The sequence below is a fragment of the Rutidosis leptorrhynchoides genome, chromosome 2 (assembly GCF_046630445.1).
Source record: "Rutidosis leptorrhynchoides isolate AG116_Rl617_1_P2 chromosome 2, CSIRO_AGI_Rlap_v1, whole genome shotgun sequence".
Classification (NCBI taxonomy): domain Eukaryota; kingdom Viridiplantae; phylum Streptophyta; class Magnoliopsida; order Asterales; family Asteraceae; genus Rutidosis; species Rutidosis leptorrhynchoides.
Window position 1 is genome coordinate 37,794,162 of NC_092334.1, and position 13,478 is coordinate 37,807,639.

Below are 13,478 nucleotides of genomic sequence, written 5' to 3' on the forward strand. Positions count from 1 at the left end.
AAAATTACCAGAGATGTCGTACACGCGACGACTTCGCGCCTTCATACCCCAAATCACAATCGACTGCCTTAATCGTTCGCAAAGCGAACTCCACCAAGTCCCACATACGTCTCTATGCCTAAGCATACGTCACTACGATAAATCAGTCGTGCATCTCAGTCGAGATCACCAGACCATTCACTCAACGAACCTTTACCGACAATTGTTCACTCTCATGGAGAAGAGTGACCAATCTGACACAATAATTGCATCGACCGCAATATCAACACTTCATCCTAATCCTTCGGTTTAACTGACCCTTAAGTCCGTCACCAGCTCACCGGTCGTCTCCACTTGTCTAACACTTAAGAGCAACAAGATTTCGCTCATCCGTCACTTCCCAAGAAGTATTTACCAAAATGCTCTTAAACTTCGACTTTCATAACCGTCGAATTACAATCACACGTCGATCACTATTGTAATCTCCACTGCTTCCAAGGGCATCTCACGGTCACCCTAAGCACCAAGTGATCACACCACTAACGGAGTTTGACATTACACTAGCAGGTATAAAGAGGCACCTGACGCAGTGTCATGCAGACTCCCACCACAATCTACCGAAATTAGAAACTCGATCTTTGGGTTTCATACACCCGACGTCACCCATTTCACCACAACAATGACCCGAAGTCATACCTACCCGAAAAAACCTTACGGTTTATTGTCTTATAGAAAGTTTCTACCGATCACATGCTACCCGCAATTTCCACAAGGCCAAACGATATAGCCTAACGAAACCTTTCATCTAACACTAAAGAGATGCTCGGGAACACCAAGTCTTACTCCCTTTCACACATCGGCGCAACCACTACAACAAGGAATATTCCGTTAGGAATGTTACCCTATAATCTATAACACGCTAACGCACTACATGATCACCGTCACACGGGTCCCACTCCCATGAGTTTAATGACCTAAAGATTCATCGATTCGCCAATTCCAAGGCGACATACAACAAGAATCCTAACGCGATTCTCTAACCACACACTCTACCGAGTGTAACTCAAACTACAATCATTAGACTTGTCGTATTCCATTACGGAATTTAAGTCCTCGTCGCACACACGCACACGTAAATCGGTCATCCTAGTTACGATGGGTAACTAAAACCAATAACAATCTCAACAGTGCACCCACTACTTAGGGTGACTAAGCACGCACCAAACTCGTGAGTTGGCTCACTCACTTAACTAACCGAATCCACCGTAACACTTCTCGACTCGCAACGAACCCGATGTGACTACAAGCACATCACCCGAGACACTATCAACTAGGAACCAATAAAGATTCCTCATTTATCCCGAATCTACCCCAACCATGCCACGTTTTCTCCGTTCGGTACTCGTCATGTCATGCTTGATGTCAAGATACACTTTCGTAATAATGGTGATCGGTCATTATTACAAATGCGTACCTTACCATTTTCACATGTCCACGCAAAGTACCTTACCCGGACTGACGCAACATTCACACAAAATAACACGCGATAACTCCTAGTACCCGAATGACCAACGTCCTTACCGCGAACTTGATCACTCAAAACCGCCAATTATTCGAATCTCTCCAATAGATTCGTCCCTAGGACACCGCACAACTAGATCCCTGTATATATATATACACATATATACAATATAATAATTAATATACACAAGTACACCGCAACACAAGTCAACCTACAACCTAGGTGACTATCACTAACAACATTCAAGTTCGCCTACTTACATTAGGCACTAGTTATCTAAGGCACTAATTTACACACGAAATAAGGCCCCACATAATCACGCTTTGGATAATCACAAGTCCTAGTTAGTCACCTACTCTAAGGCACTAACAAATCTCAAACCGACCCGTATTCCTACAAGTCCCGCAAATAACGCACATCCGTCAAATGTCTAAGACTAGGCACCTATTCCAAGGTCACCTAATTCCCTTAGACTATGCTCTGATACCACTTGTAACAACCCGACTTCGTTATACCAAAAATACGACAAAAAAAAAAAATTTATTATTTATTTAGCAAGTGGCGCGGCGCGCCATAATGGCCGCGCGGCGCGCCAAAACAGTCTGTCCGAAAATGTTTTAAATGCGAAAAAGATAGACCTCTTCCCGACATATTTAGACCAAACGCTTTTCACCACACATTCATATGTATAAAACTAACACGAACCAATCATTAAACGAGTTTTTACAAAATGGGGCCCACATTGGCCGTTTTACGACTTTCGTACAAAATACAAGTTTCTATCCCAATTTACATTTAGACGAGTTAGGACTCTAAAACCCAACCCGATACCAAGAGCATAATCGCGGGGACTACCAAATCCCCAATCCGCGTCCGCATATCCGAAAGCTACCCCCCATCGAGCCCAAGCGCTCCTACGCAACTAGTCTATCAACTAGCTAGCTTCACAACAATTCCTGTAAAAAGGTAAACAACGAGAGGGGTAAGCTTAACGCTTAGTGAATGCAATAATTATACATACACATATATAATCTACTTACTTGCATCACTTACACAACCTCATACGCGGGATCAATAATTCGACAATCATGCAACAATAATATGCATATACCAATATCCACATTCCACAAGTAGCTAATAATACAATAGCATACGATTCATAATTAAATACTTCAATACATAATTCACATAACCTTGGTTAACCAATTCGAACAAGGGAAACGGTACTTACAAGACCGTTGGAGTTCATAACATCCACTAGTGTTACTTACACACCGCGTAATCACTAGTCCCCCGGGTGATGTCTTGAACACCGCGACTAACTCACCCTTACGACAATGTGGCGTCTTAAACACCGCGACGAATCCACACTTCATTCAAAACAATGAGTGGTGTCTTAAACACCGCGACAATTCCACTCCCATGACACTGTGGTGTCTTAAACACCGCGACAATACCACACGTCAATCATACAATGAGTAGTGTCTTAAACACCGCGACAATACTACTCGTCAATCATACCATGAGTAGTGTCTTAAGCACCGCGACAATACTACTCGTTACCTAGAATGTGGTGTCTTAAACACCGCGACAATACCACATTCATGCAACACAAATAAATACATTATATACACATACGCATAATTATTCCACTCACCTTGACACAAGGATGATGATTATGCACTTCCGAACTTCAAAGCAATGTACCTAATACATTAAGTACACTTTCAATACACGAACTAGTGGAACTAGCCACATTACTTACACTTGAGCATTTGATGACCCAATTTGTATTAAATAACTCGACTACACAAAAACCGTCCTAAATTGGCCAAGACACATGTCAAATCACCAAAGCTAGTGATTTAAAGTCTACTAACTTAGATCAACACAACTTAGGGTAATTCATACCCATTTCACCCAAACTAGGTCAACATTACTATTTTGACCCATTTCAACGCTTAAACTTACAAACTTGGTCAACTTAACCCATTTACAATTCTTTCAACATTCAATAAGTGTTTAGTGCTTAACGACACAATTAACACTTGCAAATCTCATTTCATTTGACCAAAACTAGTGTCATTACCAACTTTGACCCATCAAAGTTAACCCATTTTGACATAAGTCCCAAAAACATCTTTAATCACTAACGGCTAGTGATTTACTTTCCAAAATACTAATTAACACTTTAATCAAGCTTTTAAATACTCGGTTCATCAATTCTTGACCTCATAACTTAGTTTGACACCAAATCAAGGTTAACACCCATTTGTCATACAAACATGTTCTTATAAACTTCTACACACTAACACACTTACCAACTAGTGATTAAACACCCAAACCATGACCAAATTCATCCTCAAACCCTAAACCCACAATAATCGGGTTTACATACACAATACATAAAGTAAAACCCCCAAATTCATGAGAAATAGGGTTTATAACCCAAACTAGTTCAATCCCTAAATATGAACAAGAATTTTAACAATTAGATTCGGAGTTAGAACATACCAACACTACTACAACGTAGCCGTGAACGAGGAGAACAATTTTAACTCTTGAGACCCGGCCCGAATCACTCTTCTTCTTGCCCAAACCTCCAATTCCCTCTCTAGAACCACTCACTCTCTCTCTAGGGTTTGATATGTGTGAGAGTGAAGAAAAGAGGAGGAAATGAGTTAGGATAAGGTTTTGGATCAGTTTTGATGACCCCAAACCGGCCCCAAGTGAAAAGACCAAAGTACCCTTCATTTACCCTTTAAAAAAGGCTGAAAAATTGCATCAGACCCATTCGGCGCGCCGCGCCAAATGGTGGAGCGCCGCTCCATTATGCAGGTCAGATTTCAGAAACTCGTTTTGGCCATAACTTTTCGACCGTAGCTCCGTTTTCGATGAATCAAATATCGTTGGAAACGTAATAAGATTTCCTTTCCAATGGTAAGGTTTTGAAACATCAACTCAAACTTTATTTGGGGTCGAAAAGGTACGTACACTTCTTGTTACTCCAAACAACGTCCAGTTTTTCTTCGACGTTCGAGCAATCAACACGTACATGCTTCGTACACTTCATACACACATCGTACACCATAAATACATTATGTGCAATAAATATTTGGGTCTTACAGTGTATTTCTACACGATGGAAAAGAAGAAGAAGAAGAAAAGAAAAGAGAGCTACATGTTGAAGAAGGAAGTGGAAGAAATGTTAGTATGTGATATACAGTTTAATGTTTTAAGCTTGGTGGTTTAGTATTTTGGTTTAAGGAGGTTGGTGAAGAAAGTTGGAGAGGTGTGAGGTTGAATAGGTTGTAGAATAGAAATGGAGTTGGGAAGACTCTTCTGGAGGGTTTGAGAAGGTAGAAGGGAATTATAGGTAAGTAAAAGGACGAAAATGCCTTTGATACTATTCATCATTTTTATCTATTAGATAGTCTTATGTTTGTCCATGCATTAAATGTTAGCCACTTTCTTGGACTACCGTAAAAACAACCACTTGAATCATACCTTCATTGTGATCGAGAACTTAAAATTACACCAATACATCATACAGGTAATCGATATAATACAGTGAAATGTAAAGTATATTAGGAGATAGTACATACATACATAAAAAATATATACAGACATCAATGGAACTTCTTTAAAAGATCTTATTAATTCCTAATATTTTTATCGTGGATATTGTTCCTCCAGCATCATTTCTTTGATTGCGGTGGTTCCCGTGGATATTGTTCCTCCAGCATCATTTCTTTGATTGCGGTGGTTCCAATTGAACTACCAAAAGTATCACTATTAGGTAATAGAGGAACATGAAAGAGATCCATACTTTCACTTTCAATCATTAAGTTGCTCTTGTAGGAATCTTGACTTACTCCAAGATTCTCACCCAATTTCCTTATTGTTTCAAGCTCCATGGTGACTTCTTTCATGCTTGGTCTGCTCACACCTACTAGGTTAATGCATCTGCATACCAAGTCACATGCTGCTACTATCTGCTCCTTAGATGCATCTTTTGCGACTTCACGATCAACAATATCAAACAATCGGTTTTCCCTTTTCGCCTTCACAAAATATGTAGCTAGATTTCTATCTTCTAGAGATCTTTCAATTCCAAGGGGCTTTTCCCCCGTTAAGAGTTCTGCAAGAACCACTCCAAAGCTATACACGTCACTCTTATCTGTTAGTTGACCTGTATGGAAATATTCAGGATCCAAGTAACCAAGCGTCCCTTGAACTAGCGTAGTGACTTGGTCATGACCTAAAGGGACTAACCTTGAAGCACCAAAATCTGCAATTTTTGCGGTGTAATTGTCATCCAACAAAATGTTAGTAGACCTCACATCTCTATGTATGATGGACATTCGAGCATCTGTGTGAAGATAAGCAAGTGCACCAGCCGATTCATGTGCTATCCTTAAACGAATATTCCATGATAATCTATCCATACCATTTGTTTTATCATGAATATGATGATAAAGAGTGTCATTAGATATAAATTCATAAGCTAGCAATGGAGGATCAGTCTCTAAACAACACCCCAAAAGTTGCACTACGTTTTGGTGATTAATTTGTGCAAGAATTACCACTTGCTTCCATTGTCCTTCGTCTAATTTTTGAGAATTTTTAATGACTACTCTGCGCTTATCACGTAGTATTCCTTTGTACACAACGCCGTTAACACCCTTTGCAAGAATATTTTTTTCTGAATAAATATCAGTTGCTTCTTCTAGTTCTTCAGCTCGGAAAATCTTCATGGAACCAACACCAAGACCACTATTGGCTTTTAGTTTATCTTCCAATAATTTACCTCCACTTTGCTCAAATAATTTTTGTCTTTGCCTCCTATTCTTGGCTGTATAGTAAATGACAGATGATCCAAACCCGACACCTATATATATTTACGGACAGATTACCATTGATTACCTAAATATGACTAGAAGTACTATATATATAAAAGGATAGAAATAATCAACATCATAATTGATATGAATAGAAGCACCTAATATTGGTCAAAATTGCCTCACCTAGCAAATTGTGTCTTCCACTCTATTAGTGGGACCGTTTGCTTTAGGGCTTGTTAGGTTTGGGATTTCATATTGTATAGGTTGTACTTCTTAATTTTCGGATTCGTTATATGTTATTACGTTTTTCGTAAAAAAATTCAATGAAAAATAGTAAAGAATCCCAAACACGATAATATACGTGAAAACACCAAAATGGAAAGGAAAAAAGTCCTCCAAAGAAAGAAAAGTTGGGTGTAAACCCATGTTCCACGCCGAAATATAAAAGAATTGGGTTTAGAGTACTTGAACCCACTAGACATATAGTTTGAACATGTTGATGGGCTAAAGAATTGAACGAAGCTTTTCATTAAATAACAGCTTTTTCATAAAAGCTAGAAGCACCTAAAAGCCAAATATACCCATTATGTTTTTTCCAATTTACTTCAAGTTACTTCAATCTAAAATTGTTTTTCAGTATTAACGATTGTGTAAAAAAAAGGGTAACAGAGCATACGCTCTAGGCCGAAGATATGCACCTATATAAAAAAGGATCTTAAAATTTACCTGAATTCTCTGCACTGGAGGAGAATGGAAACATATCTGCAATTCTACCAAATATTGTTTTGCCTGCACCTTCCAACGAACCGTTGAATTTCTCTTGTAATATGAGTGCAGACTCAAGACTCACCAAAGCCTTAGCCATGGTAGGTCGTTGCTTTGGATCGCTATGCAAACATCTCTCTGCAACCCCAACAAACTCCTTCAAACATTTTGGTGATATATGTCCCCTTATCTCAGAATCTATTACATGCTTTAATTGCCCTTCATTGATACACCATCTTGCTAAATTCCATTGATCTTTATCAAGACTACTATCTACCGCGCGTTTCCGACACAAAACTTCTAACAAAACCACCCCAAAAGCATAAACGTCTGACTTCCTTGTCAATTTCCCAGTCGCGTAATAATCAGGATCTAGATACCCAAATGTCCCTTTAACAACTGTCTGGACATAACTCGATTGCTGATTTATAGGGCCTATTTTTGACAACCCAAAGTCTGCAATTTTGGCTGCCCAACTTTTATGTAACAAAATATTGGAGCTCTTGACATCACGATGTATTACTCCAAACTCAATTCCTGTACCCGTGTGAAGATAGTGTAACCCACGACCTGCACCTATGCAAATCTTGAGTCGTTGAAGCCAAGAAAGAGGGGTACCAAGTTTATGTAGATGATCTTCAAGTGTTCCATTTGGCATGTATTCATAAACAAGAATCATTTCTTTTTCATATTTACAGTAACCAAACAAAGATACAAGATTACAGTGTCGTAACATAGAAAGAGTTTCAATTTCTGCCCAAAACTCAGCTGCTCCTTGACTAGACATGGAATCCAACCGTTTAATGGCAGCTTCAACAAGATTTGGTCCATTGAAAACTTTACCTTTGTAAACTTTACCAAAACCTCCATGACCAATTACTAATGATTCATTGAAGTTTTCTGTTGCTATTTGAATCTCATCAAATTCAAAACGACGGCACGGTTGTGAACCTTGAACTGAGGAGGAGGAAGAGGGTTCATTCTCCTCTCCATTACTAGTAGAAAAATACATAACTATTGATGAATCAGATCCAGAAGTTGGTGGATGATGATAATTTGATAGTAAAGGCATCTAGTCAACTTACAAAATGATGACAAGTCTTCTTCCAGGAAACAGAGATGGACCCCTGCATCACTAAAGCAACTTCTATCTTCGGAGTAAATTGTAAATTCACCATCAGGACTATTATTATTAAAATGTTCAAAACCCAAACTGAAAATTAACTTTGAATTCTGTTCACTTTACGGTAAAAACCAAGAAACTAAAATAATCATAAAGTAACTAAAATAATCATAAAATATGTAACAAGTTTTGATTTAAAATCAATATGTGATCTTATATTCTAATAATTTAATATTTAATCAGTTGAATTCGGTAAACGGAATTCAAAAAAGTAAAATCACAATTTAAATTTGAAAACCAAAACCGGTTTTCACCTAATTTACTTTTTTCAATTACTACATTTTTTTTTTTTTCAATTAATACATTAAGCGGTTTATAAATGCTAGTCTACTATGAATGCGAATTTAAAGACATGTAGTATAGCCACATTAGAGGCATAAACCATCCAAAACAGTTTGTTCTGTTTTTTGCATCAATAAACTCTTGATGGATCAAACAAAGAAGCCCAATAATAACTTCTATTTTGATCCAGCCCATTAAGCAATTCAAGAAGGTCATAAACTTCCCCAGATCAAACCTGACCCACTGCCAGGGCTTTTATCGAGGCCTCAAAATTTTATCCCCTGCTGCTACCATGGTTCCATGAATGAGTCATCAATCTTTTAGATCAGCTCCTCTACACCAGTCATCATCTACTTCTTTGAAAATGTGTAATGCATGTTCTAGTCTTTACCATTTAAATATGATATCACTATAAGGCAAGTTCTAGTCTTTATGATTAAACAAATGATCTCTGACACAAATCAACAGAATATTATATACATTGAAGCGTTGTGATGTTTGCGTTTATGATCGTCTGGACGCGTGCTTCCATTGCTTAGCCGAATAAATTTGCTCCAAACATTGGAGAACTTCTTCACTTGAAGGCCTATCTTTAGGTAAGTTCTCAAGACATCTTAATATAAGCGCAGCGCATCTGAAAGCTCCTTCGAGAGGGTAATTTTGTTCGAGGCGTGGATCCATTATTTTCTTTAGCTTTTTTCTTCTTTCTAGACTTGGACGTGCCCACTCCACCAAATTATGTTGCTCTTCCGTCCGATTGGTATCAATTACTCGTAGGCCTGTTAGAGTTTCCAACAACACCACTCCGAAACTGTAGATGTCACTCTTCACACACAAATGGCCTGTATATATTGGTAGTAAAGCAACCATTCTTATTCTTATGATGGAAATTGAAATTTGACAAAGAATAAAATGACTAAACATGATATCATCTTAAATGTTTAATTGTTTGCAAGAATGGTCTATTTTTTCTCATAAATTGAATAAAAACAGTGTTAAAACTAATTGCTTATCATCAAAATGATAATATTACTCAGGGTCGGATTTTTTATAGGGCAGGGAGGGGGCAACCGCCGGAACTAAATTTCGAGTAACTAGTGAAATTTGTATTTCTTTTGGTTACGAACGCTTGAGATTTTAAATCAACTAAATCGGAGTCCGTATGAAGGAGATATGATCAAAATGGTGAAGGCCCGCACAATTTGCATTTATCATCAATATACTAATCTTTTCCGTATCTCTCGATCATTTGTCAACTAAAATCAGTTATAGACTAAACAAGTAACGTTAAGTTCGAAAAATTAACTTAGATGATCTACATTAAGGATCGATATTGTTATGTAAATATGTATATATAAATTTTCCGCCCCCTAAAACTTATGTTCAAGTTCCGCCACTGATATTACTTAATTAGATGGTAAAGTACCTGTGGCTATATACGCTGGGTCTGCATAACCATAGGTTCCAACAACACCTGTACTAACATGAGTTCCTCCATCTACAGGTATAAATTTCGCAAGGCTGAAGTCAGCAAGTTTTGAATTGAAGTCCTAAATAAGAGATCAAATATATGGTTAACTTTGATGGCTTGAAATTGATACAATTATAGTGGCCTGATCACCACTATCAATCAAATATAAATATAAAGTACTTCATCCAACAGTATCTTAGATCCTTGTAGGCCACGGAAGATGACATCTGACGAATGCAAATAAGCCAGTCCACGGGCAAGTCCTACCATTATCGTAAGGCGTGTCCCCCAAGAAAGTGGTTCGGCAATATCTGTTGCACCAGAATAGTTTAAGTTACATAGATACTTGATTGTAATAATTCAAATTAAAGAAGGAAAAAAAAAACATGTAAATGGTGGTTTACTTCTGAATAAAATATCCTCGAAACTTTTTTTGGGCATGTACTCGTAAACCAGCAAGCGTTCATTTTCATTGTTGCAGTATCCCAAAAGACCAATAATATTTGGATGTGACAAGTTTCTTAAGAAGCTCACCTCTGCCTGAACACAATTTTGAAGGTAAGCTCAGTAACAACAACAACAACAAAAGAAAAAGAAAAAAAGCATATAACAAAAAAATTAGTACGGTTCGTGACATTATTACAAGCAACTCCCCTTTCCCATAGTCCAACAAATATGTTTCATTTCCATTTCAATAAATATACATGCAGCATGATGCTTTCTGCGAAGTTCTCTTAAATATTTGCTTGATGGTAGTAATTCATTCAATCAATTAGCTAACGGTAGCCTAAGAGAAGTTGAGACAAAATATTACATTATTTATAGATATAAGATACGGAGAAGTAGATTAGATGTTAAGCAAAACTACATAACGTTGTCATAAAAACAATACAATATTTAATAGTTTAAACATCATATAGGTGTATAGAGAATAATACATTAGATTCAAATGCTCTAATCCAAAAACTAAAAAATCCATGGTTTCCCGGTAGAACCCTATTTCGCCCAAGTTGTTTCAGAACAGGAAAACAATCTTTTTTTTTTTTTATTTCGAAAAAAAAAATTCATGGTGGATTCTCATTTTATTTGAGATTAGATTAAACACCTAAAGAGTAAGTAAGCACACGTACTATGAATTGATGTGAGAGGAAACCATTATTTAGAGTCCTAGTGTCTTTCCAGTTTCCATCTAAGTTTAAAAGTCAAGAATTCATTGAAGGTTAACTTTATTTACATACTTGCCTGCCATTCAGCCTGTGCTTGAGTACTTTCTACTTTATGCCTTATAACAGCAACAGCAACTCCATCATCGCAATCTAAAGGGGCGTACGCGTTTGGGTCAAGCCAACCCAAGAAAACGTCTCCAAAACCTCCCCTACCTAAGCACAAATCTGGACTGAAGTTTCTTGTTGCCTTTTTCAAATCAGCAAACTGAAATATCACAAGGATTGGACTGCTGGAATCAGCAGAACTTTCTCTTGTCTCTGGTAACACTGTGTTACTTGCAAGAACAGTACTATTTGCAATTCCATTGTTGGGCTTGCAATCACTTGTTAACCTTTGAATTACTTTTATCTGAGATAGATGAACAAGAACAAAATAAATAATTGCTATTTTCACTTTGCCACCACAATATAATTCTTTTTTGAAATTTACTTCAAGTTGCCACACTCTAAAATTTGTGCTTCAGTATTAATTAATGACTATGTAAAGAAAAGGTCACACGTTCGAGTGGAAGCTGGGCCCGCTATGTAGAAGCCTTTACCAAAATGGCCGTACCTTCAAGCCCACTCTTGGTAAGGATTTACGACCCTTGACAAAGTGGGATGATACTCGATCCAGCCACATGAGGGGTATTCTGTGGAGGTATTTTACAGGCATCTGAATCTTACGGGGTGAGTCTGGTGTGTTTCTTTTACACCTTTTTCCAAAAAAAGGTCCCAGAACATATGTTTTAGGCCGAGATGTGCACCTATATACAAGGATCCTAAAATTTACCTGAATTATCTCCATTGGAGGAGAATGGAAACATATCCGCAATTCTACCAAATATTGTTTTTCCTGCACCTTCCAACGAATCGTTGAACTTCTCTTGTAATATCAGGGCAGACTCAAGACTCACCAAAGTCTCAGCCATGGTAGGTTGTTGCTTTGGATTGCTATGCAAACATCTCTCTGCAACCCTAACAAACTCTTTCAAAGATTTTGGCGATATTAGACTTCTTATATCAGAATCTATTATTTGCTTTAATTTTCCCTCTTTGATTCGTTCCTGGGCCCATCTTGCTAAATTCCACTGCTCTTCATCAAGACTACTATCTACCGCACGTTTCAGACACAAAACTTCTAACAATACTACTCCAAAAGCATACACGTCGGATTTTCTTGTTAGTTTCCCAGTTGCATAATAATCAGGATCTAGATAGCCATGCATAATAATCAGGATCTAGATAGCCAAAAGTCCCTTTAACAACTGTCTTGACATAAGTCGATGGTTGATTTGTAGGCCCAATTTTCGACAACCCAAAGTCTGCAATTTTAGCTGCCCAACTTTCATGTAATAAGATATTGGAGCTCTTGACATCACGATGTATGACTCCAACCTCGATTCCCGTACCCGTGTGAAGGTAGTGTAGCCCACGACCCGCACCTATGCAAATCTTGAGTCGTTGAATCCAAGAAAGAGGGGTACGAAGTTTATGAAGATGATCTTCAAGTGTTCCATTAGGCATATATTCATATACAAGAATCATTTCTTTTTCATGATTACAATAACCAAGCAAAGATACAAGATTACAGTGTCGTAACATAGATAGAGTTTCAACTTCTGCCCAAAACTCAGCTGCTCCTTGATCGGACATAGAATCCAACCGTTTGATGGCAGCTTCGTCAAGACTTGATCCATTGATAACTTTACCTTTGTAAACTTTACCAAAACCTCCATGACCAATTACTAATGATTCATTGAAGTTTTCTGTTGCGGTTTGAATCTCAAGAAATTCGAAATGACGGCATGGTTGTGACCCCTGAACTGAGGAGGAGGAGGAAGAGGGTTCATATTCCTCTCCATTACTAGTAGAAAAAAACATAACTACTGATGAATTAGAAGCTGAAGTTGAAATGGATTAGAGCCAGTGATGGAAGATGATAATTTGATAGTAAAGGCATCTAGTCAACTTACAAAATGATAAGTCTTCTTCCAGGAAAGAGAGATGGACCCCTGCATCACTAATAAATCATTTTTTGTTTGAATAATATTTAAGTTGGACCCCTGCATTGACGTCCTTGTCACTTGTGGTTTCCAACTTCAACAATTTCGTTCCCAAATTGAAAACGAAATTCAGTTTGAGTTACTTTCAAATCATAATTGCCATCTTCAATTTGTACAATTAAAATCACTAATTTCATTTTTTTGTTCATAAAACCAAACAT

At 37.6% G+C, this 13,478-nt stretch overlaps 3 protein-coding genes across 3 annotated transcripts; all 3 read right to left on the reverse strand.

Moving 5' to 3' along the window:
* Nucleotides 1-5,067: 5,067 nt before the first annotated feature.
* Nucleotides 5,068-8,202, reverse strand: LOC139887791 (uncharacterized). Its single transcript, XM_071870847.1, has 2 exons — nucleotides 7,072-8,202; nucleotides 5,068-6,392 (listed from the first exon to the last, which is right to left on the reverse strand). The coding sequence occupies exons 1-2, from the start codon at nucleotides 8,180-8,182 to the stop codon at nucleotides 5,200-5,202; spliced, it is 2,304 nt and encodes a 767-aa protein (XP_071726948.1). The 5' UTR covers nucleotides 8,183-8,202; the 3' UTR covers nucleotides 5,068-5,199.
* Nucleotides 8,203-9,077: 875 nt separating this feature from the next.
* Nucleotides 9,078-12,178, reverse strand: LOC139894307 (probable serine/threonine-protein kinase PIX13). Its single transcript, XM_071877527.1, has 6 exons — nucleotides 12,045-12,178; nucleotides 11,285-11,621; nucleotides 10,451-10,582; nucleotides 10,227-10,357; nucleotides 10,002-10,125; nucleotides 9,078-9,417 (listed from the first exon to the last, which is right to left on the reverse strand). Exons 1-6 carry the CDS (start codon nucleotides 12,057-12,059, stop codon nucleotides 9,080-9,082), a joined length of 1,077 nt encoding a protein of 358 aa, XP_071733628.1. The 5' UTR covers nucleotides 12,060-12,178; the 3' UTR covers nucleotides 9,078-9,079.
* A 268-nt stretch (nucleotides 12,179-12,446) lies between these two features.
* On the reverse strand, nucleotides 12,447-13,459 carry LOC139894308 (probable receptor-like protein kinase At5g38990). The gene has a single exon (XM_071877528.1). It carries the CDS (start codon nucleotides 13,133-13,135, stop codon nucleotides 12,458-12,460), a length of 678 nt encoding a protein of 225 aa, XP_071733629.1. The 5' UTR covers nucleotides 13,136-13,459; the 3' UTR covers nucleotides 12,447-12,457.
* Nucleotides 13,460-13,478: the final 19 nt, after the last annotated feature.